We start from the raw sequence: 19051 nt of genomic DNA, 5'->3' as shown, positions 1-19051 counted from the left end.
TTTTTTTTATAAAATTAACTTATACATTGTTTTTTATATTTTTTTAATTTCATATATTAGATTTTAAAATATTTTTTATTAAAATTATTTTGAATATAATTCATAATATTGTATATATTATATTTTATATGTTAGTACTATATATATATATATATATTACTAACGTATAAAATGGATATATATATGTGTGTGTGTGTGTGTATGTATATATTTATATATAAATATAAATGTATATTTATATATAAATATATATATTATATTTTTAAATATTTTTTACATATATAAATATACATATAATAAAAATAAAATAAAATATAATATATTTTAATATAATTCATAATATTTTATATGTTAGTAATTTTTTGTATGGATGTTTTACCTCGAAAACATAAAAACATTAAAAAAAAAAAAAAAAGTCCACACCCACCTGTATTTTTCATTTTTATTCCCAGTTTACATCACATGACATTTCTAGTCATTAAATCAAAATATTTGTAAAAAATGTTATAAATGTTTACAAAATTGTAGGAAACTGACATTAATACTTCAACAAAATATTAACTTTCAATGACCATGGCACATTAAAACCATTTTTTAAAAATATTCTTTATTATCTCAGAGTATGCAAGTAGAAAAAGTACAATCTTCAAAGACATACAGAGAAACAGAACTATATATACTATATACACAACTATGTACTGTACTATATATATATAGTAAGGCCTATTTACACTAAATTGGTCATAGTATAGGCTTTAGGAAATGGTTTTGCACGGATATTTACCTCTGCTTGTTAGTAACACCAAAATATTTGTGTTTTATTCTCCTCACTCCACACCCAAGCTCCAGACTGTAAAACATGTCACTGCCGCTTGGCCATAATCCTTGATTGACAGCTGCGGCGTCCAATCACAGCGAAGTCTCCAACGCTTTACGCGGCATTCCGTCCCCTCATTGGCCAGCTCGCTCGTCAAGCTGTCCCACAGAAACGTCATTGCCTCCTGACCAATCACAGCGCACTTCCGAGCCGCTTGTTTCCCGCCCTCTTCGCTGTATCTGTTACATTCTTTCGCAGTTTGTATCAAAGGTACTTCCAGTTAGGCTTCATACCAGAGAACCCTCAGCATCTATATTGGGGTTATTACGCGCTTATTTGTCATTATTTTTTTTTGTGTGTATGTTCGTCAAAAGCATAAGGGAGGAGAGGAGTCCGTCACTTTGTTCCCGTCATCAGTAACATCAGTAAACAGCAGGTAGGGATGATGCTTTCTGACAGTGTAATGCTAATCTGAGGCGTGATGATCTGTTGTGTGCAGGAGACGATGGATGATGGAGATGTGTGGGGTGTTTGATAGCTCTTACGGTTTTTATAGCTGGTGTGGTGAAGCATCATCCGTTATTGGCCTTGATCATCCTTAAATTACGTTTCCAGTTACTCCCAGTTTAGCTGCATGCTGTCATTTCGATCTTATAAACCTTCACATGCTGATCAAACGCCTAACTTCCGATTATAATAGATAAGTGTGTTGTGTAGGGTGTTTTTTTGGGGCTCCTTGTGTGTTTCCCCCGCCAGTTTTTTAGATCAATATAGATAATTAATGATTAACTGTTTTGTTATGCAATAGACCCTTTTATATAAAAGGTCGGTGTCTTTGTAGGAGCATTGAATTATCATTTAATCGATAAACACTTGGCAAAGTCTATTACCTTTTCGTTACGTGTTTATATATGTTGTTATGCATTTATTTTTTATTGTTGGAGTATTATTTTGCTTTATTATTCCACATGACCATATTCCAATGTTTTAATGCAACATATGTGAATTAATTTAAGTCATTTTTTTTAATTAGGTTAAAGTTCATTCAATTCATTTCTGCGCAGCGCCCTCTTCTGGTTGCTGGAGAAAGTGCCTCATTTGCATGTTTCCTGCAGTGTAATTTAGTAGCCGAAGGCGGTGTTCCATGGGATGACGTGGGATTGTGTATTTGCTTACCTAAATAGTGTTTAAAACGTGCTTTCTAAATAGAACTTTGATTAAAATCATTTTTTCCTCTCATTTTGAGTGTTTTAGCATATAAAATGTATACACTTCAAAAATGTATAATATAAAACATATTTTTACAAATATTTGTAAAGAAATTAGTAGCCTTTTATAAAATATTTTAACAGTTGGGAATTAAAATAAATGTTTTATATAATAAAATATATATTTGTTAAATTAATATCGGATTTAAAAACTTTTTAAATGAAACTTTATTAATGAAAAAGCATATCACATATGGTATAATTCTAAAACATTAATGACAAACATTCATTATATAAAAAAATTTGTAAATATTGTAAAATTTGGCTTGTTTTATCACAGCATACGTATTTTAGTGTTATTTTTTGTTGTTAACATGACATGTTATTTAACAAAAACAATGCTATTTGTCATGTGTTAATGTGAATGTGACCTTGGATTGCAAAACCAGTCATAAGTTGTATGGGTATATTTGTAGCAATAGCCAAAAATGCATCGTATGGGTCAAAATGATCAAAGCGGTGTCCCATGGGATGACGTGGGATTGTGTATTTGCTTACCTAAATAGTGTTTAAAACATACTTTCTAATTAGAACTTTGATTAAAATCTTTTTTCCTCTCATTTTGATTGTTTTAACACATAAAATGTATACACTTAAAACATTTATAATATAAAATATATTTTTACAAATATTTGTAAAAAAATTAGTAGCCTTTTATAAAATATTTTAACAGTTGGGAATTAAAATAAATGTTTTATATAATAAAATATATATTTGTTAAATTAATATCTGATTTAAAAACTTTTTAAATGAAACTTTATTAATGAAAAAGCATATCACATGTGATATAACTAGAATATTCATGAAAAACATTCATTATATATAAAATACATTAATTCAATCTAAAATATGGCTTGTTTTATTACAGCATAGTTATTTTTAGTGTTATTTTTTGTTGTTTATATAACAAAAACATGTTATTTAACAAAAACAAACACAATTTGTCATGTGTTCATGTGAATTATATGTGACCCTGGACTGCAAAACCAGTCTTAAGTTGTACAGATATATTAGTAGGAATAGCCAAAAATGCATTGTATGGGTCAAAATGATCAATTTTTCTTTTATGCCAAAAAAACATTAGGATATTAATTAAAGATCATGTTACATTAATATATTTTGTAAATTTCCTACCGTAAATATCTAACAAAAAAAATTTGGATTAGTAATATGCATTACTAAGAATTTCATTTGGACGACTTTAAAGGGGATTTTCTCAATATTTAGAAATTTAGAATTTTTTTTTTTTGCACTCTCAGGTACTAGATTTGTGCCAAATAGTTGTATAAAATTTTGTGCTATCCTAACAAACCATAGATAAATCAAAGCTTATTTATTCAGCTTTCAGATGAAAAAAAATTGACCCTTATGACTTTGTGGTCCAGGGTCACATATGCATGCATAGGAATGTACTTTTGTAAATATCTTAAGCTTCTTTTACCAAGCCTATGTATATTACTGTGTATATGAATCTTGATGAATACTGTAACAGTTTTAGTTGAGCAGACTGGTAGTCATGAGGGAACCCTTTGCTCCTGGTTGCCATAACAACTCTGTTGCCATAGATACATCTCGTCTGGATGTAGATGTGGGAGTGATTTTATTTATTTATATGTTTTATTTATATATATATAAGGTCTAAGTGTCTAGTCTGTTTGAATGAGAAACAAAAGCATGACAAGGCTGGATAAAGGCAGATATGATTCAAGTTTTGAAGGAAGTTTCCCTTCATCTACACAGCCTGGAAAAACTCAATCTTTTTTTTTATAGGGATAAAATGATCCCTCAACAGAAATGTCTATATCAGCACTCACTGCTCTTGGCTTAATGGATCATAACACAACATGTTAAACTTGTTGATTCATAATGGATGGTGGATAGTGTTCAGCAAAGTGTAAGTGAGATAAAGCAATGGATGTGGAGAGCTGTGGTCATGCACAAAGTACTGTATGCTGCAGTGAAATTTGAGCTGCTGTGTTTAAAAGCCGCTGTCTTTGTCTCACACTGTCTTTAGAAATGGCAGAAGCCCATCAGGCCGTGGCATTTCAGTTCACTATCACTCCAGAGGGGATCGACCTGCAGCTGTCCCATCAGGCCCTGAGACAGGTCTATCTGTCAGGCCTCCGATCCTGGAAAAAACGCGTCACACGGCTGAAGGTAAATACAGTTTACACAAACTAACAGCTTTAAAAGTCACATGAAATGTTAGTTGCAATGCATTTAATTTTCTTTATGTAATGTAATTTATGTTATAAATTTCACATGTATATGTACACTTCCAGTCAAAAGTTTTTGAACAGTAAGATTTTTAAAGTTTTTTAAATAAGTCTCTACTGCTCACCAAGCCTGCATTTATTTGATCCAAAGTACAGCAAAACCAGTAAAACTGTAAAATATTTGTACTATTTAAAATAACTCTTAAAATAATAAAGATAATAACTTAAAATAATATCAATATTTAAAACAGTTGAGCACTTTTTTTTTTAGGATTCTTTGAGGAATAGAAAAATCCAAAGATTAGCATTTATCTTAAATAAAAAGCTTTTGTAACATTATACACTACACATTCAAAAGCTAATAAGTCAGTATAATAAAAAAAAATTATAGAAATTAACACTTTTATTTAGCAATAATGCTTTAAATTGATCAAAAGTGATGATAAAGACATTTATAATGCTACAAAAGATTTCTATGTCAAATAAAAGAAACCTGAAAAATTTCTACTCTGCTGTTTTCAAAAAAAAAAAAAACAAAAAAAAAAAAAATAATAATAATAATAATAATAATAATAATAATAATAATAATAAATGATTTCTGAAAGATTATGTGACTGGAAAAATGATGCAAAAAATTCATCTTTGAATTCCTCTTTTTTAAAATGTATTCAAATAGAAAATGGTTATTTTAAATACTAAAAATATTTCTTTTAAAAATACTGTTTTTGCTGTACTTCAGATCAGACAAATGCAGGCTGGTAAGCAGAAGAGAAAACCTTACGCTTACATTTATAATAAAAACAAACATTTATTTTAGAAACAAAAAAAGCACAATTTTTAATTTTTTTTTTAAAAGAAAGTAGCTCATTTTAATTTTTGTGTCTTTTAAATCTGTCCATTTTATGTGTGTTTTTATGAAATAGTGTTGAACTTCAACAATGCATTTTATTATTTGATTATGAAGGTTATTTATTTTAGAATAAAATGCATAAACAATAAAATGCACAAAAAAATCTTTATTACAAAACCAAATACATCATTTTGATGTCTTGTTGACTTTTGTGTCTTTGTGCATATATTAGTGTTTAATATCGATAATGCATTTTTATGTTTAATTCTAAAAATAAAATAAAATGCACAAATGACCAGTAAAAATTTACAATACAAATTTAAATTTTTTTGTCATCTGCTAAATGTTCCTTTTATGTTTATTTTTGTGCATATAATAGTGTGTTTAAGGTTGATAATGCAGTTTCTAACTGATTATAAAAACAAACATTCATTTATTTTAGAATAAAATGCACAAGTGAACACTAAAATGTGCAATATAATCTCTATTACAAAAGTATTTTGTCACCTTTTAAATTTGTTTTGTTTATTTAGTAACGCTGCTACATTAGTTAACATGAACTAAGAATGAACAATACTTCTACAGTATTTATTAATCTTATTGTTAATTTCAGCATTTACTTATGCATTATTAAAATCACAAGTTGTGTTTGTTAACATTAGTTAATGCACTGTGAACTAAGATTATTAAATAGTGTAATAAATGTTTTGTTTATTGTTTGTTCATGTTCGTTAACACATTAACTAATGTTAACAAATGACACCTTATTGTAAAGTGTTACTGTTCATTTTTAATGTTTATGTTAATAACATCAGTTATTCTCACACATTCCCCAGCTGTGTTTATTTTGGCCGTCTTTCCTCTGTTTTTTTTCTCATGTTTGTTTATTCTTTCTCTCGCTCAGAACAACGTGATCACTGGTGTGTATCCTGCCAGCCCGTCCTCATGGCTGTTTGTCGTCATCGCAATCTTGGCCACCATGTACACGCGCTCAGACCCTTCCATGGGCCTCATCGCTAAAATCCAAGAACATCTGCCGGTCAGGTAATAGAGGTCACGTTACCCGATGGAAATATGAACCCATTGCTCTTTACACACAGAACTGGCAAAACAAATGATTGATCTGCAGTGTGAACCACTTTAGTGGCTCAAAGACACACTGAAATATTTGTCATCCTCTTATGTAACTCATATTACAAACTACATAAAAAAGAATAGGGGTTCCCACCCATAGACTCAGGAACATGCCCGAAGAGGGTGTGTACCTACACACACCTTTATTCAGTTTCAGACAAAAGCTTAAGAGTTATTCTGCAAAACAGACTAACAGAATAATAAATGTTTCCTAAACAGCATATCAGAATGATTTCTGAAGGATCATGTGACACAAGACTGGAGCAATGATGCTGAAAAGTCAGTTTTGCATTACAGGAATAAATTACATTTTAAAATATATTTAAACAGAAAACAGTTATTTTAAATAGTAATAATATTTTAAAATTTTACTGCTTTTAATGTATTTTTATCAAATAAATGCAGCGTTGGTGAGCATAAGAAACTTCTTTCAAAAATATTTAAAAAATCTATCCCAGAGTTTTGAATAGTTATGTACATATTTTTAGACGTTATTAATTATCAGGTGTTTTTGATGTGTTTTTAAAGAATTTAATCTGTGGTTCCAGTCTGTGCATTAACCCTATAATACTTTTTCCTTTTTTAAAATAATGGTTTACTCCATAATTTAAAAAACAAACAAACAATAAGGACAATATCATACTTTTATATGGAAGCCTGTTTCTCCTGCTGAATCTGCCTTTTTATCTCACAGTTCTGACTTTTTCTCTCTTAGAATTGTGATTAAAAACTCACAATTGCAAGTTGTAAAATCAGAAATGTGAGATATAAACTCACAATTTTGAGAAATAAACTTGCAATTCTGAGAAAAAAAGTATTGATCAAAAAGTCAGAATTGTGAGATTAAAAGGTCACAATAACCTTTATTTTTGGTGGAAATGGGCTTCCGTACTTTCAAGATAAGAACTAACTTATGCACATTTTGTTTGTCAGTAGGGCACAATAATAAAATGTTTAACCTGATTTTGCATAGTGAACAATTATCGAAAAGTTCACTGAAAGTGTAACACTTTTAAAGGAGAATGTACTCACCCCCTTGCCATCCAAGATGTTCATGTCTTTCTTTCTTCAGTCATAAAGAAATTGTTTTTTGAGAAAAACATTTCAGCATTTTTTCTCCATATAGTGAACTTCTATGGTGAACTTCCAAAATCCAGTTTAAATGCGGCTTCAAACAATCCCAAATGTGGTTGTCATTTGAAGCCGCATTTTAACTGTATTTTGGAAGTTCAATCTCAGGGCACCATATCAGTCCATTATATGGAAAAAAAATCTCGAAATGTTTTCCTCAAAAAACATAATTTCTTTACGAACATCTTGGATGACAAGGGGGTGAGTACATTATCTGTAAATTTATGTTCTGGGAGTGGACGTCTTCTTTAATACATTATTTGCCTGATATTTACATTCTTTCTTAATGTACCTTATCAGACTGCAGTTGTTTAATAGATTGTCCCAAAATCAGTGTAATATTGTGTGTTTGTCGGCAGTGATTCTCTGAGCGTTCAATGTCGGACGGTGGTTTCTGCCGTGTTGTTCAGCACTCTGCTCTGGTTCTCCCTGATCTTCACCATGAGGCTTTGCCTGAAGCAGTTACTGTCGTATCACGGCTGGATGTTTGAACAGCATGGGAAAGTGTCCAACACAACCAAAATCTGGGCGGTGAGTACAGTTATATTAAAAGACACGCCTAAACTACAACCACCCAACCTGTAACGGCATTGGTGGAGTCAGCATTGTTGTGTCTGGCTTTGAGGAAACCGTCTTACAAGTATTTTACTCATACATAACTGGATAGGAGAGTTTTTTCAATATCAAAATCACACTTTACCTTAAAATATGCTGGTTTTCAGGCCATGGTCCGGATCTTTTCAGGCAGGCAACCTCTGTTGTACAGCTACCAGGGCTCTTTGCCCAACTTGCCTGTTCCTGCAGTCAAGGACACTGTTAAGAGGGTGAGATCATCATTATCTCATTATCAACCACTTTAATTGGGGAAAAATATTATTTATTAACATTCTCTCTCACTCTAGTTCTTGGAATCTGCACGTCCGTTGATGAGCGATTCTGAGTATGAGAGGATGACGACTCTGGCCCAGGAGTTTGAGAGCAGTCTGGGAAACCGCCTGCAGTGGTACCTCAAATTGAAAGCTATGTGGGCATCCAACTATGTGAGAGCAAACAGCAAACCACACACATAAACTTGCACACACACACAATACCTGTCAATCATCTGATGCAACCTTAAAAATGCTGTTTGTAATCTGTTTTGCTTCTGTAATCCAATGTTAAACATTCAGGTTGGCTCTGAAATGTTAGGAAAATGTAGGCTGGAATTTGATTTTATATGACAGGAATTGTTTGGATCGTAAAAAAGTGGACTTTGCTACCTAAATAAAGGTGATTTGAGATGAGAGGTTGAAAGTAAGAAGGATTTTTGATGTTGGAGTGGAAACAATTGGATTTTATTTAGAATAAATTGTGTGCTTATAAGCAGAGATGAGGAATTTAATATTTAGTGCATATTAGATTTAATGTGAACGTTATATAACAGTACCGTTATTAAATATTATGTTTAATATGGCCGTTACATACCAAATGAAATGATTTGAGGAGAACGTTTGGAAAGTAAGACGGATTTGTGAAGTCATTTACAGACAAATTGCATTTTAAATGCAAGATTTAAAAGATTTCAAAAACATAGTATGTTAATTAGCAGAAAGCAGGAATTTAGGATTAAATATTAAGTTTAATATAGGCATTGCATACCAAATGAAAGATGATTTGAGGAATTATGAAAACAAACTACTTTATTTAGAATATTTAGAAATGTATATTGATTTTAATTTAATATTAGTTTAACCTGACCTAACTTTTTTTTTTTTTTAAATTGGTTTATTTGAGAATTAATTTTTCTTGTCTACTCAGAATGGGTCATTTACATATCTTAAAGTTACAGCAACAATAACAGCATTCTTAAAGGGGTAGTTCAAACAAAAACATAATAACTAGAGACAAGGAATTTAATTTTTATTAAATATTAGGATTAATATGAGTGTTGCATAAAAAAATTAAAAACATTTATAATTTAAATAGATTGAATGGTGTGCTAACAAGTTGAGGAATTTAATATTTAATTTATATTTATTAAATATGTTTAATATGGAAATTTATTTTATTTTTATCTCATATTAAAATGAATATTAAATTTATTAAGAAAGCATATAGGGTTGTTTTCTAATTTTATGTAGACCTGAATTTAATGGCAATTGTTTTTTTTGTTTTTTAAACACTTCTTTTTTCTTGACTGAAAATCTTATTTTGCTAGTGATTTCGAGCTGTAGGATGGTACAAAGTACCAATATCTTAAATATCTTAAAGCTACAACAGCAATAACAGCATTCTTAAAGGGGAAGTTCAAATTAAAATTTAATAATAAGTAGAGACAATGAATTAAATTTTTATTAAATATTACGTTTAATATGGGTGTTAAATAACCCAAAAAAATTAATTTAAATATTAATATAAATATTAATATTTTTATTCTGAATAAATAGTATTATAATATTTAATTTTATATTTATTAAATGTCATGTTTAATATTAAAAATTTATGTTGATTTTAATTTAATATTAAAATAAATATTACATTTTATTAAGAAGGCAGAAGGGTCACTTTTGAATTTCATGTTGATCTGAAAATCCTATTTTAGTGGGTTCGAGCTGTTGGATGATACAAAGACTCCCCTAATTTTTATTATTATTATTATTATTTTTTTTTTTTTAGTTTTTAGTTAAGGTTTATTTGAAAATTAATGTTTCTTGTGTCTGCATCTTCAAGGTCAGTGATTGGTGGGAGGAGTATGTCTACCTGAGGGGGGCGTGGCCCACTCATGGTCAATAGCAACTACTATGGAATGGTACGGCTCATACCAAAAACACTCACAGATGCATAAAAAAGCAGGAAGTTCTAGTGGTTAAATTATTTGTTTAATATACAAGCCTCTTGAGTCTTTCTCTATCATCCTCAGGACTTCCTGTACGTGACTCCTACACCGATTCAAGCTGCGAGAGCAGGAAACACGCTGCATGCATGTCTCTTGTACCGCAGGAAACTTAACAGAGAGGAAATCAAACCTGTGAGTCCACATTGCAGTGCTGACAGATGCTATTGGGCGGGGGGTGAAACTCTCACTGCCCCGAGTGCTGACAGAGATTGATCGCAGAGCTGTTTTTAGCTGTGCATTGAACTTTGTTAGGCTATGGATGGCTAATTAAGACCGTGTTGTGAATAGGGAAGACCCGCAGGGCTGTGTGTATTGAGTCAGTGAGAACATATAAAACGTGAAAACTTTTTCTCTTTTGAAAGTTAAGTGTGCTTTGTACGTGTAAAACTTCCTCATGAGTTCACTCTGATTCTTCATGGCAACTAAACTTGACATTAAGCAGACCGCCCACATTTTAAGATATTCATGACAGGTCATTTACATATCTTAAAGTTACAGTAGCACTAACAGCATTCTTAAAGGGGTATTCCAAACTAAAAATTATAACAAGAATGAATAGTATTATTTCAGATTTTTGTGGGTAAAGGAGGGTGGAAAATGAATATGAAAACTACATTTTGATTAAAGTTGCCTTGACTAACAGTATATCTCTGTCTTTTAGAGTCGTGTGCCAGTTTTAAATGTTCCTTTGTGTGCCGCTCAGTGTGAGAGGATTTTCAACACCACACGCATTCCAGGAGAAGAGACAGGTAAGGCTAGATTGTTTTAATGTTTTTGAAAGAAAGCTCTAATGTTCGCCAAGGCTACAATTGTTTGTTTAAAAATACAGTAAAAACAGCAAAATTGTGAAATATTTTTGCAGTTTTAAATAAATGTTGTTTATTTGAATATATGTGAAGATGTAATTTATTCCTTTGATGAAAAGCTGAATTTTCAGCATCATTACTGCAGTCTTCAGTGTCACATGATCCTTCATAAATCATTCTAATATGCTGATTTGCTGCTTAAGAAATATTTATGCATTATATTATCAATGTTAAAAACAATTGTGCTGCTTCATATTTTTGTGGAATCAATGATACATTTTTTCAGGATTTAATCCATACTATAGTGCGACCATTTCAGTTGCATTTGCAACTAAAACTACTTTGTGCGACTATGAAAAAATATTTAGGAATATTTGTGTTGGCGCTGAGGGGAGCTTCAAAGGTTTCTATGTGTTTTTGCAATGTTGAGTAACATATCACAGACGTATCTCACGAATCCTTTCATAAACAAAGTGTAGAGAGAGTGTGAATAAGAGATTAATTGTGCAGCATAGAGAGCGTCATTGATTATAATGGAGCTTCGTGAGATTGTGATGAACTAAGATGAGTTCATCACATTGAGATGATTTTTAAGGGAGTTTGTAAATGAGATATTGATTCAATACAACAGTTAAATAAACAAAAAGTTAATATAAGTGACTTGCGTTGTTTGACTATGACAGTATCGCCTGATTTTTACTCTATTTCGTCATCAAAAATAGTTTAAACCAAGTCACAACTGAGCCGCTGCGCATCTTCATTCAAACACAGCTGTGTTTCGGTTATGAATTAACATACATTTTTGAACGAATCTAGTGAGTCAGTGATTCCATTCCCCATTCATAAAGACAATCACTTGCTTTATTCCTAAATGAATCAGCGGTTTGAACGAATCAAATGAATCAATGATTCAGTAATTAAATCAGTGACTTCCCGCCACCTACTGCCAGTTTTATTTTAATTTTTAAAGTATCTTTTTAGTTAGTTAAATAATTTACAATGTCTATATTCAAAATTTAATATTTAAAACATTAATCTCAACATGAATTTATGAATTTTGACTGTGCTCCTAAAAAGAAAAGTAAGCATAGAGCCCTGCATTTCCTCATATTTTCTAGGATTAAAGACATATTACATTAGTGTGTTTCCTCAAAGGCTCACAAGTACAAACACATCATACCGTATAAACTTACACAGACAAACACACACACAAACACCCTGGACACACCTGGTACCATTCACACGGACTGACCCAGATACACACACACACACTCGAATGTGTTTTCCTCTCTGAGACTCTTCTAATTAATTTTTTGGCACCATTTTCTGATGATACACAAAGCATGAGTGTGAATAGTGAGAATTTGCATGCATTTATTAATTTTCTGTGTATTTAGATTCCCTGGTCCACTGGCAGGACAGTGAGTATGTGGCGGTGTTCCACCGAGGCCGTTATTTCCGTCTGTGGCTGTACCATGCCGCCCGCATGCTGTCTCCCAGAGAGATCGAGCAACAGATTCAGCGTATCCTGGATGACCCGTCACCTCCGGCACCCGGAGAGGCCAAACTCGCAGCCATGACGGCAGGAGACAGGTAGTGTCTGCTGACATGCTTTAAAAGGTTTATTTGATACAAAACAAACATGCATGTGTTCTGTATGTATGTAATGTAATACGGCTTTTTTGGAAGTAGGCCAAGGTACGGTGAATGTAAATCAAGAATTAAGATCATTTTTATGGACTATGAAATTTATTTACATTTTTCAGTTGTGATTTCCAAAGCAGCATCTCTATTATTATTATTATAGCTTTTATTTAGTGTTAGTGATTTACACAACCCCTTAAACCAAGAATGAATCTAATTTATTTAATTAACAGCACAGGTATTAATCCAATTGTTTAAATATACATATTTTTATTTTTATATGCATTTAAAAAAATAAATAAATTTGAAACAATTTAATGTATTTTAGTATCATTGAGAGATTTCTAATCTTGTGAATTAGATTTTTTGTGTTTTCAGTTGTAAGTTTAGTAGTTTAGAAGTTTTAGTAGTGTTCTTATGTTTTTGAATTTCTGTTAGTTATTGTATAGTTTTTATTCATTTTATTTTTTAGCTATTTTTAATACATTAACATTAACTAAACAAAAATGAGATGCTGCTTTGGCAACTGAAAATGAAAAGTTTAGTTTTTTTTTTTTTTTTTTAATATTTTATTTCAGTTTTATTTCTTTTTTTTTTTAATGTTTTTATTTTTAGTTAAATATAACAACCCTGATTTCAGCATTTCACATGCATTTATATTAAGAATCCATCCAATTTCACTTACATAAAATTAAACATTTACAAAATCTAAATTTATTTTATTATTTATTAAGAATCCACGCTAGAATTGGTTTTAGATTCTTTCTTAAATTCTTGCTATGAATACTCAGACATTTTGAACTTAATTTCCCAGAATCCCTTGGGCTCAGGCCAGGAAGGAGTTCTTTAGCTCAGGAGTGAATAAGAGATCTCTGGACTGTATTGAGAAAGCGGCGTTCTTCGTTGCCCTGGATGATGATGAGCAAGGCATGAGGGGAGATGATCCTGCTGGCAATTTGGATCGCTATGCCAAGTCCCTTCTGCACGGCAAATGCTACGACAGGTGAGATGTTCATCCGTTCGGATTTGTCAATCAGTTTCATCACAGAGATGCTAAATGTTATCTGTACTATATGTAAACAGAATTAATTCTTTTACACAGCCAGACATGACAGCCCTTGTCTTTACAATGGCAGTGTTTTGCACTGTGTTTGTGTTTCAGATGGTTTGATAAGTCATTTACCGTGGTGGTGTATAAGAACGGAAAGAACGGTCTCAATGCTGAACACTCCTGGGCGGACGCACCTATAATGGCTCACGTGTGGGAGGTGAGAGACAGAATGAGTCAAAAAGAGAAAGTGTTTACATAATCAAGAAATTAATTAAGTACAATGCCAATTATGGTGACTGTGGTTCAAAGGAAACTTGTCTTTAGCAAAAGCTCATTTGATCATTTTAAGTGAATTTAGGTATCACAGTATTATGTGCACTATAAAAATGTATATTAATTTAGAATTTTGCTAAATATTACATTTGACTGCATTATAAACGTATTTAGGTTTTAATAGATTTACAAATGTAAAAACAAGGAATGAAAATGCACTATAAACCCATTTTTTTTAAAATAAATAATATTTAAATATTTTGAAATAGCTTTTATTTTTATATATTCAGTTTTCTTTAATTTTAGTATTTTTATGTGCTTTTGTCATTGTTTTTTGTTTTTTTGTTTTTTTAAATCATTCTCTTTACTTTTTATATATATATATATATATATTTTTAAATCATTCTCTTTACTTTATATATATATATATATATATATATATATGGCAGTTTTAATTTTAGTAATTTACTTTCTTTCAGTTATATGCCAAGGCAGCATTTCAAAATTGTTTACTTTTTTCATTTATTTTTATATTTGATTTTATGTCACCTTAAGTTAAAGACTGTAATAGTTTAAATTAATAACACTAACACTGCCATCAGTTTTGTTAAACTAACCCTTTGAGCTTACCGACAACTTTTGTTATTTTTTGCTGACTTGCATTGCTATTTTGTAAATGCAATCTTGTTGTCGTTATGTTCTCTAATGCCACTGTCTTTCTTTCTCTCTCAGTATGTGATGACTACCGATAGTTTCCAGCTGGGTTATACTGAAGAGGGTCACTGTAAAGGAGACGTGGCCTCCTCCCTGCCTCCACCTACTAGACTAACCTGGGACATCCCTGCAGAGGTACAAACACAACTCACACACCTTCTTATGTTTACAGACATGCGGTATACAGTGACCGCTAATGGACATGCTGAATAATTCATCTTCCTGTTTGTGTATTTAGTGTCAGGAGCGTATCGAACGATCTCTCGCTGTGGCTCAGGCAATAGCCGATGACGTCGATTTTCATGTGTTGCCAATACAAGAGTTCGGCAAGGGCGCAATCAAAAAGTGTAAAATCAGCCCGGATGCCTTCATTCAGATTGCACTACAGTTGGCCTATTATAGGGTAAGACTAAACCCACACAACACACAAAACCACACGTAATGTACTGAAGTCAGTTGTTCGTAAGTTGACACTAGCAGAATGTAGGGAATCATATTAACTCTGAATATGTTCCACTAACACTTCACAAGCACTGTGGCACAATGCATTTTGTTGTCATATTTTCAACACTAGATCAATAGTTTTATCATTTAAAATAGTAAAGTTTTCTTAATAATTTTAATATGATATTTACATTTTATTACATACTAAAACATGATAACAATGATAAAACGTTAGAAACATAATAAACATGCTAGAAACATATTAGCAATGTGTTAAAACATGCAAGCAACATGTTGAATCATGTTAAACGTTAGAAGCATGTTAAAAAGTTTGCACCATGCTAACAATGATAAAACATGTTGGAAACATGTCTGCATTGTTTTAAAACATGTTAGAAGCATGTAAAAAAGTTTTCACCATGCTAACAATTATAAAACGTGTTGGAAACATGCTGAATGTTACAACATGCTAATGATGTGTTGAACATGTAGGAAGCATGTAAAAATGTTAGCAATGTGCTGACAATGTTTTAAAACATCTGGAAACATCTTAAAAATGCTAGAAACATTTTAACTATGTTTTAAAACATGTTAGCAATGTTTTCAGTCATACCAGAAACATATTATATATAAAGTGGATATAAAACGTAAACATGCTATAAGCATGTTAAACATGTTAGCATGTAGACGAGTAATGTGGTAAACATGTAAAAAGCATGTTAAATATGTTACCAACATGCTAAAATGCATTAAAACATGTTGGAAATACACGTAACATGTTAGAAACATGTTAACAATGTGTTAAGACATTAAAAAGATGCTAGACATGTTAGAAGCATGTTACATATAAATTTGTAACATACTAACAATTACAAAACATGCTAAACATGTTAAAACATGTTAACAATGTATTAAATATGTAAGAAGCATGTTAAAATGTTAGCAACATGCTAAAATGTGTTAAAACATATTTCAAAACATTAAAAACATACTAAACATGTTGGAAGCATGTTTAAAAAAATAGTAACATACTAACAATAATAAAACATGTTGGAAACTTGCTAAATAAGGTAAAACAATGTGTTAAATATGTAAGAAGCATTTTAAAAAGTTAGCAACATGCTAAAATATATTAAAACATGTTGGAGGACATGCTAGAAATGTGTTACAATGTACTGAAACATATTTGCAATGTTTTGAAATATGCCAGAAACACGTTAAACATGTTAGCAACATGCTAACAGTGTGTTTAGACGTGTTAACATACTATACATGCTAGGCGTATGTTAGCAACTTGCTAACAGTGTGTTAAAACATACTAGAAGCTTACTAAACTTGCTGTAAACATATTAAAACATGCTATGATTGTGTTGAAACATGCTAGAAATATGCTAAATGTGTTACAAGCATGGTAAACATGTTACCAGTGTGTTACAATGTTAAAACATGTTAGCAACGTTTTAAAACATGCTATTAGTATGTTTTAAACATTTAAGCAGTGTTCTTAAACAAAGTAGTGAAGTCCTAAAACATGTTAGCACTGTGTAAAAACAAGCTATAAACATGCCAGCATCATGCTAAGTCAGTTTAACAACATAAAATCTGCTAGCAATTTTTAGGCAACACTCTAACAACTATTAGAAACCACATAGTAACACCCTAGCAACCACAAAGCAACCTCTTTCTAACACATTAGCAACCACCTAGGACACCCTAGCAATGCCCTTGCATCTACACAAAAAGCACTGTTAACCCCAAACCAACTTTTTAATGTAGTTGTATTCTAAAAAAATATATTTAAATAAACTTGACTGAAGAATTGATAAGATAATAACATTCTTCTGTTCTCATTCCTCTTCCACATCCAGAATCGAGGCTCCTTCACTCTGACCTACGAAGCGTCTATGACCCGTTTGTTCCGTGAGGGCCGGACTGAGACGGTGCGTTCCTGTACCAGCGAGAGCTGTGCCTTCGTCAGAGCTCTTGAGGATGGAGAGGTAACTGACATTATATATAAAAATACTAATGGGCACTTCATGTACATACGTGCATGCTCTGTTTTTGTAGTTACAAACAATTTAATTGCCATGAGAGATTCAGGTTATGATGATGGCCATAAAAAATGCATTTAAATGCTGTAATTACTGTAATTTGTCCAATTTAACGCAATCATTTAAGTTGTTGCTACATTCTGAATCATTTAAGAACAGTTCACAAATATTTAAGCGTCTCTCTGTCTGTAGAGTAAGGAAGTGTGTCAGCGTCTCTTCCGTACGGCAGCTGAGAAACACCAGCATCTGTACAGGATGGCAATGACGGGAGGAGGAATAGACAGACACCTGTTCTGCCTCTACATTGTGTCCAAATACCTGGGAGAGGAGTCGCCCTTCCTCAAAGAGGTGTGTCACCATGGGAAGGGCTGCACAGTTACTATATACAGTATCTGGCAAACAAGGAAGTTTGCATGGTTTTTTCTTACCCACATTTCGCTTTTTTGATAATGTAAAAAAAAAAATCTCGTTTTGTTACTGAAATTATATTAAATTTATTTATACAATATGTATGCATTTTCTTCAGGTGCTTTCAGAAACATGGCGTCTGTCCACCAGTCAGACTCCTCTTCAGCAGGTGGAACTGTTTGATTTCGTTAACCACCCCGAGTACACCACCTGCGGTGGAGGATTTGGCCCGGTCAGAAATATTCATGCATATTTAAAATTCTTTTATTACTTTTTTTTGTGTGAATTTAATTTATTTTCATTTATGTGCTTTTGACAGGTTGCAGATGATGGTTACGGCGTGTCTTACATTATCATCGGAGAAAACATGATCAACTTGCACATTTCCTGCAAACACTCTTGTCCTCAGACCGTTAGTACACTAACATGTGCCTTTTTCATGACAAACTACAGAAAAGGGAAAAAAAAATAGAGACTAGCAAACTAATTAACAAAATATCTTTTTTTTTTTGAAAAACAAAACTAAAACCATTAAGAGCATTTTTGGTAATTGAAATAAATCCAAAATAAAATAAAAATATTATATGATAAACTTAAAAAAAAGCTTATTGCATTGGCCAAAACTGATTTAGAATAAAGTTGATATACAAAAATGTTGTTACATATAACAGAATTACTAAATCCTAATATGAAAATTAGTGCTGGGCAACAATTAATCGCATCCAAAATAAGTTTTTGTTTATTAAATGTATGAGTGTGTACTGTGTATATTTATTTTGTATGTATAAAGACACACACATACAGAATATATTTTGAAAATATTTACATGTAAATATTTATGTTCATAGAATTAATTTTAGATATATAAATATTTAATGTATAAACATTTGTATTAAATGTATACATGCATGTGTGTGTATTTTTATATACATAATAAATATACACAGTACACCCATATATTGTGTACACAATTTTTATTTTGGATGCGATTAATCGTTGCCCATCACTACTGAAAATATAAAAATATAAGCTCAAATTAAATGTTTAAATACTGTAATAGTATATAAATATCATAAACACACAGATAAAGGCAAAGAAAAAGAAAAATTGCAAATTTTATTTTATTTTTTAAAATTTTATATTTTATTTTATTATTTTATTTTATTAGGGTTTTTTTTTTTTTTTTTTTTTTGCATTAAACAGAAGAAATAAATTCATACAGGCTTAGAATGCCTTAGAACTTACCTTACGAGGGTAAGTAAATGCTTATTAAATTTTTATTTTAAGGAGAAATATCCCCTTATGCCAAATATAACATTTATTCGTTATGATGCTACAGCTATGTATAATGAAAATTATGCTAATAATA

At 31.3% G+C, this 19051-nt stretch overlaps 1 protein-coding gene across 1 annotated transcript; it reads left to right on the top strand.

The window, feature by feature from the left end:
• Positions 1-1029: 1029 nt before the first annotated feature.
• On the top strand, positions 1030-18825 carry LOC127155916 (carnitine O-palmitoyltransferase 1, liver isoform). Its single transcript, XM_051098508.1, is given in 19 exon segments — positions 1030-1253; positions 4100-4242; positions 6056-6195; positions 7776-7947; positions 8139-8240; positions 8319-8456; positions 10126-10161; positions 10163-10204; positions 10316-10423; positions 10953-11040; positions 12495-12690; positions 13556-13744; positions 13904-14009; positions 14798-14914; positions 15018-15182; positions 17092-17220; positions 17467-17622; positions 17801-17914; positions 18002-18825. Coding segments are annotated over 18 exon segments (2292 nt in total). The 5' UTR covers positions 1030-1253; positions 4100-4101; the 3' UTR covers positions 18155-18825.
• Positions 18826-19051: the final 226 nt, after the last annotated feature.

The sequence above is a fragment of the Labeo rohita genome, chromosome 24 (assembly GCF_022985175.1).
Source record: "Labeo rohita strain BAU-BD-2019 chromosome 24, IGBB_LRoh.1.0, whole genome shotgun sequence".
NCBI lineage: Eukaryota > Metazoa > Chordata > Actinopteri > Cypriniformes > Cyprinidae > Labeo > Labeo rohita.
This window is presented reverse-complemented; position numbering and strand designations above follow the sequence as displayed.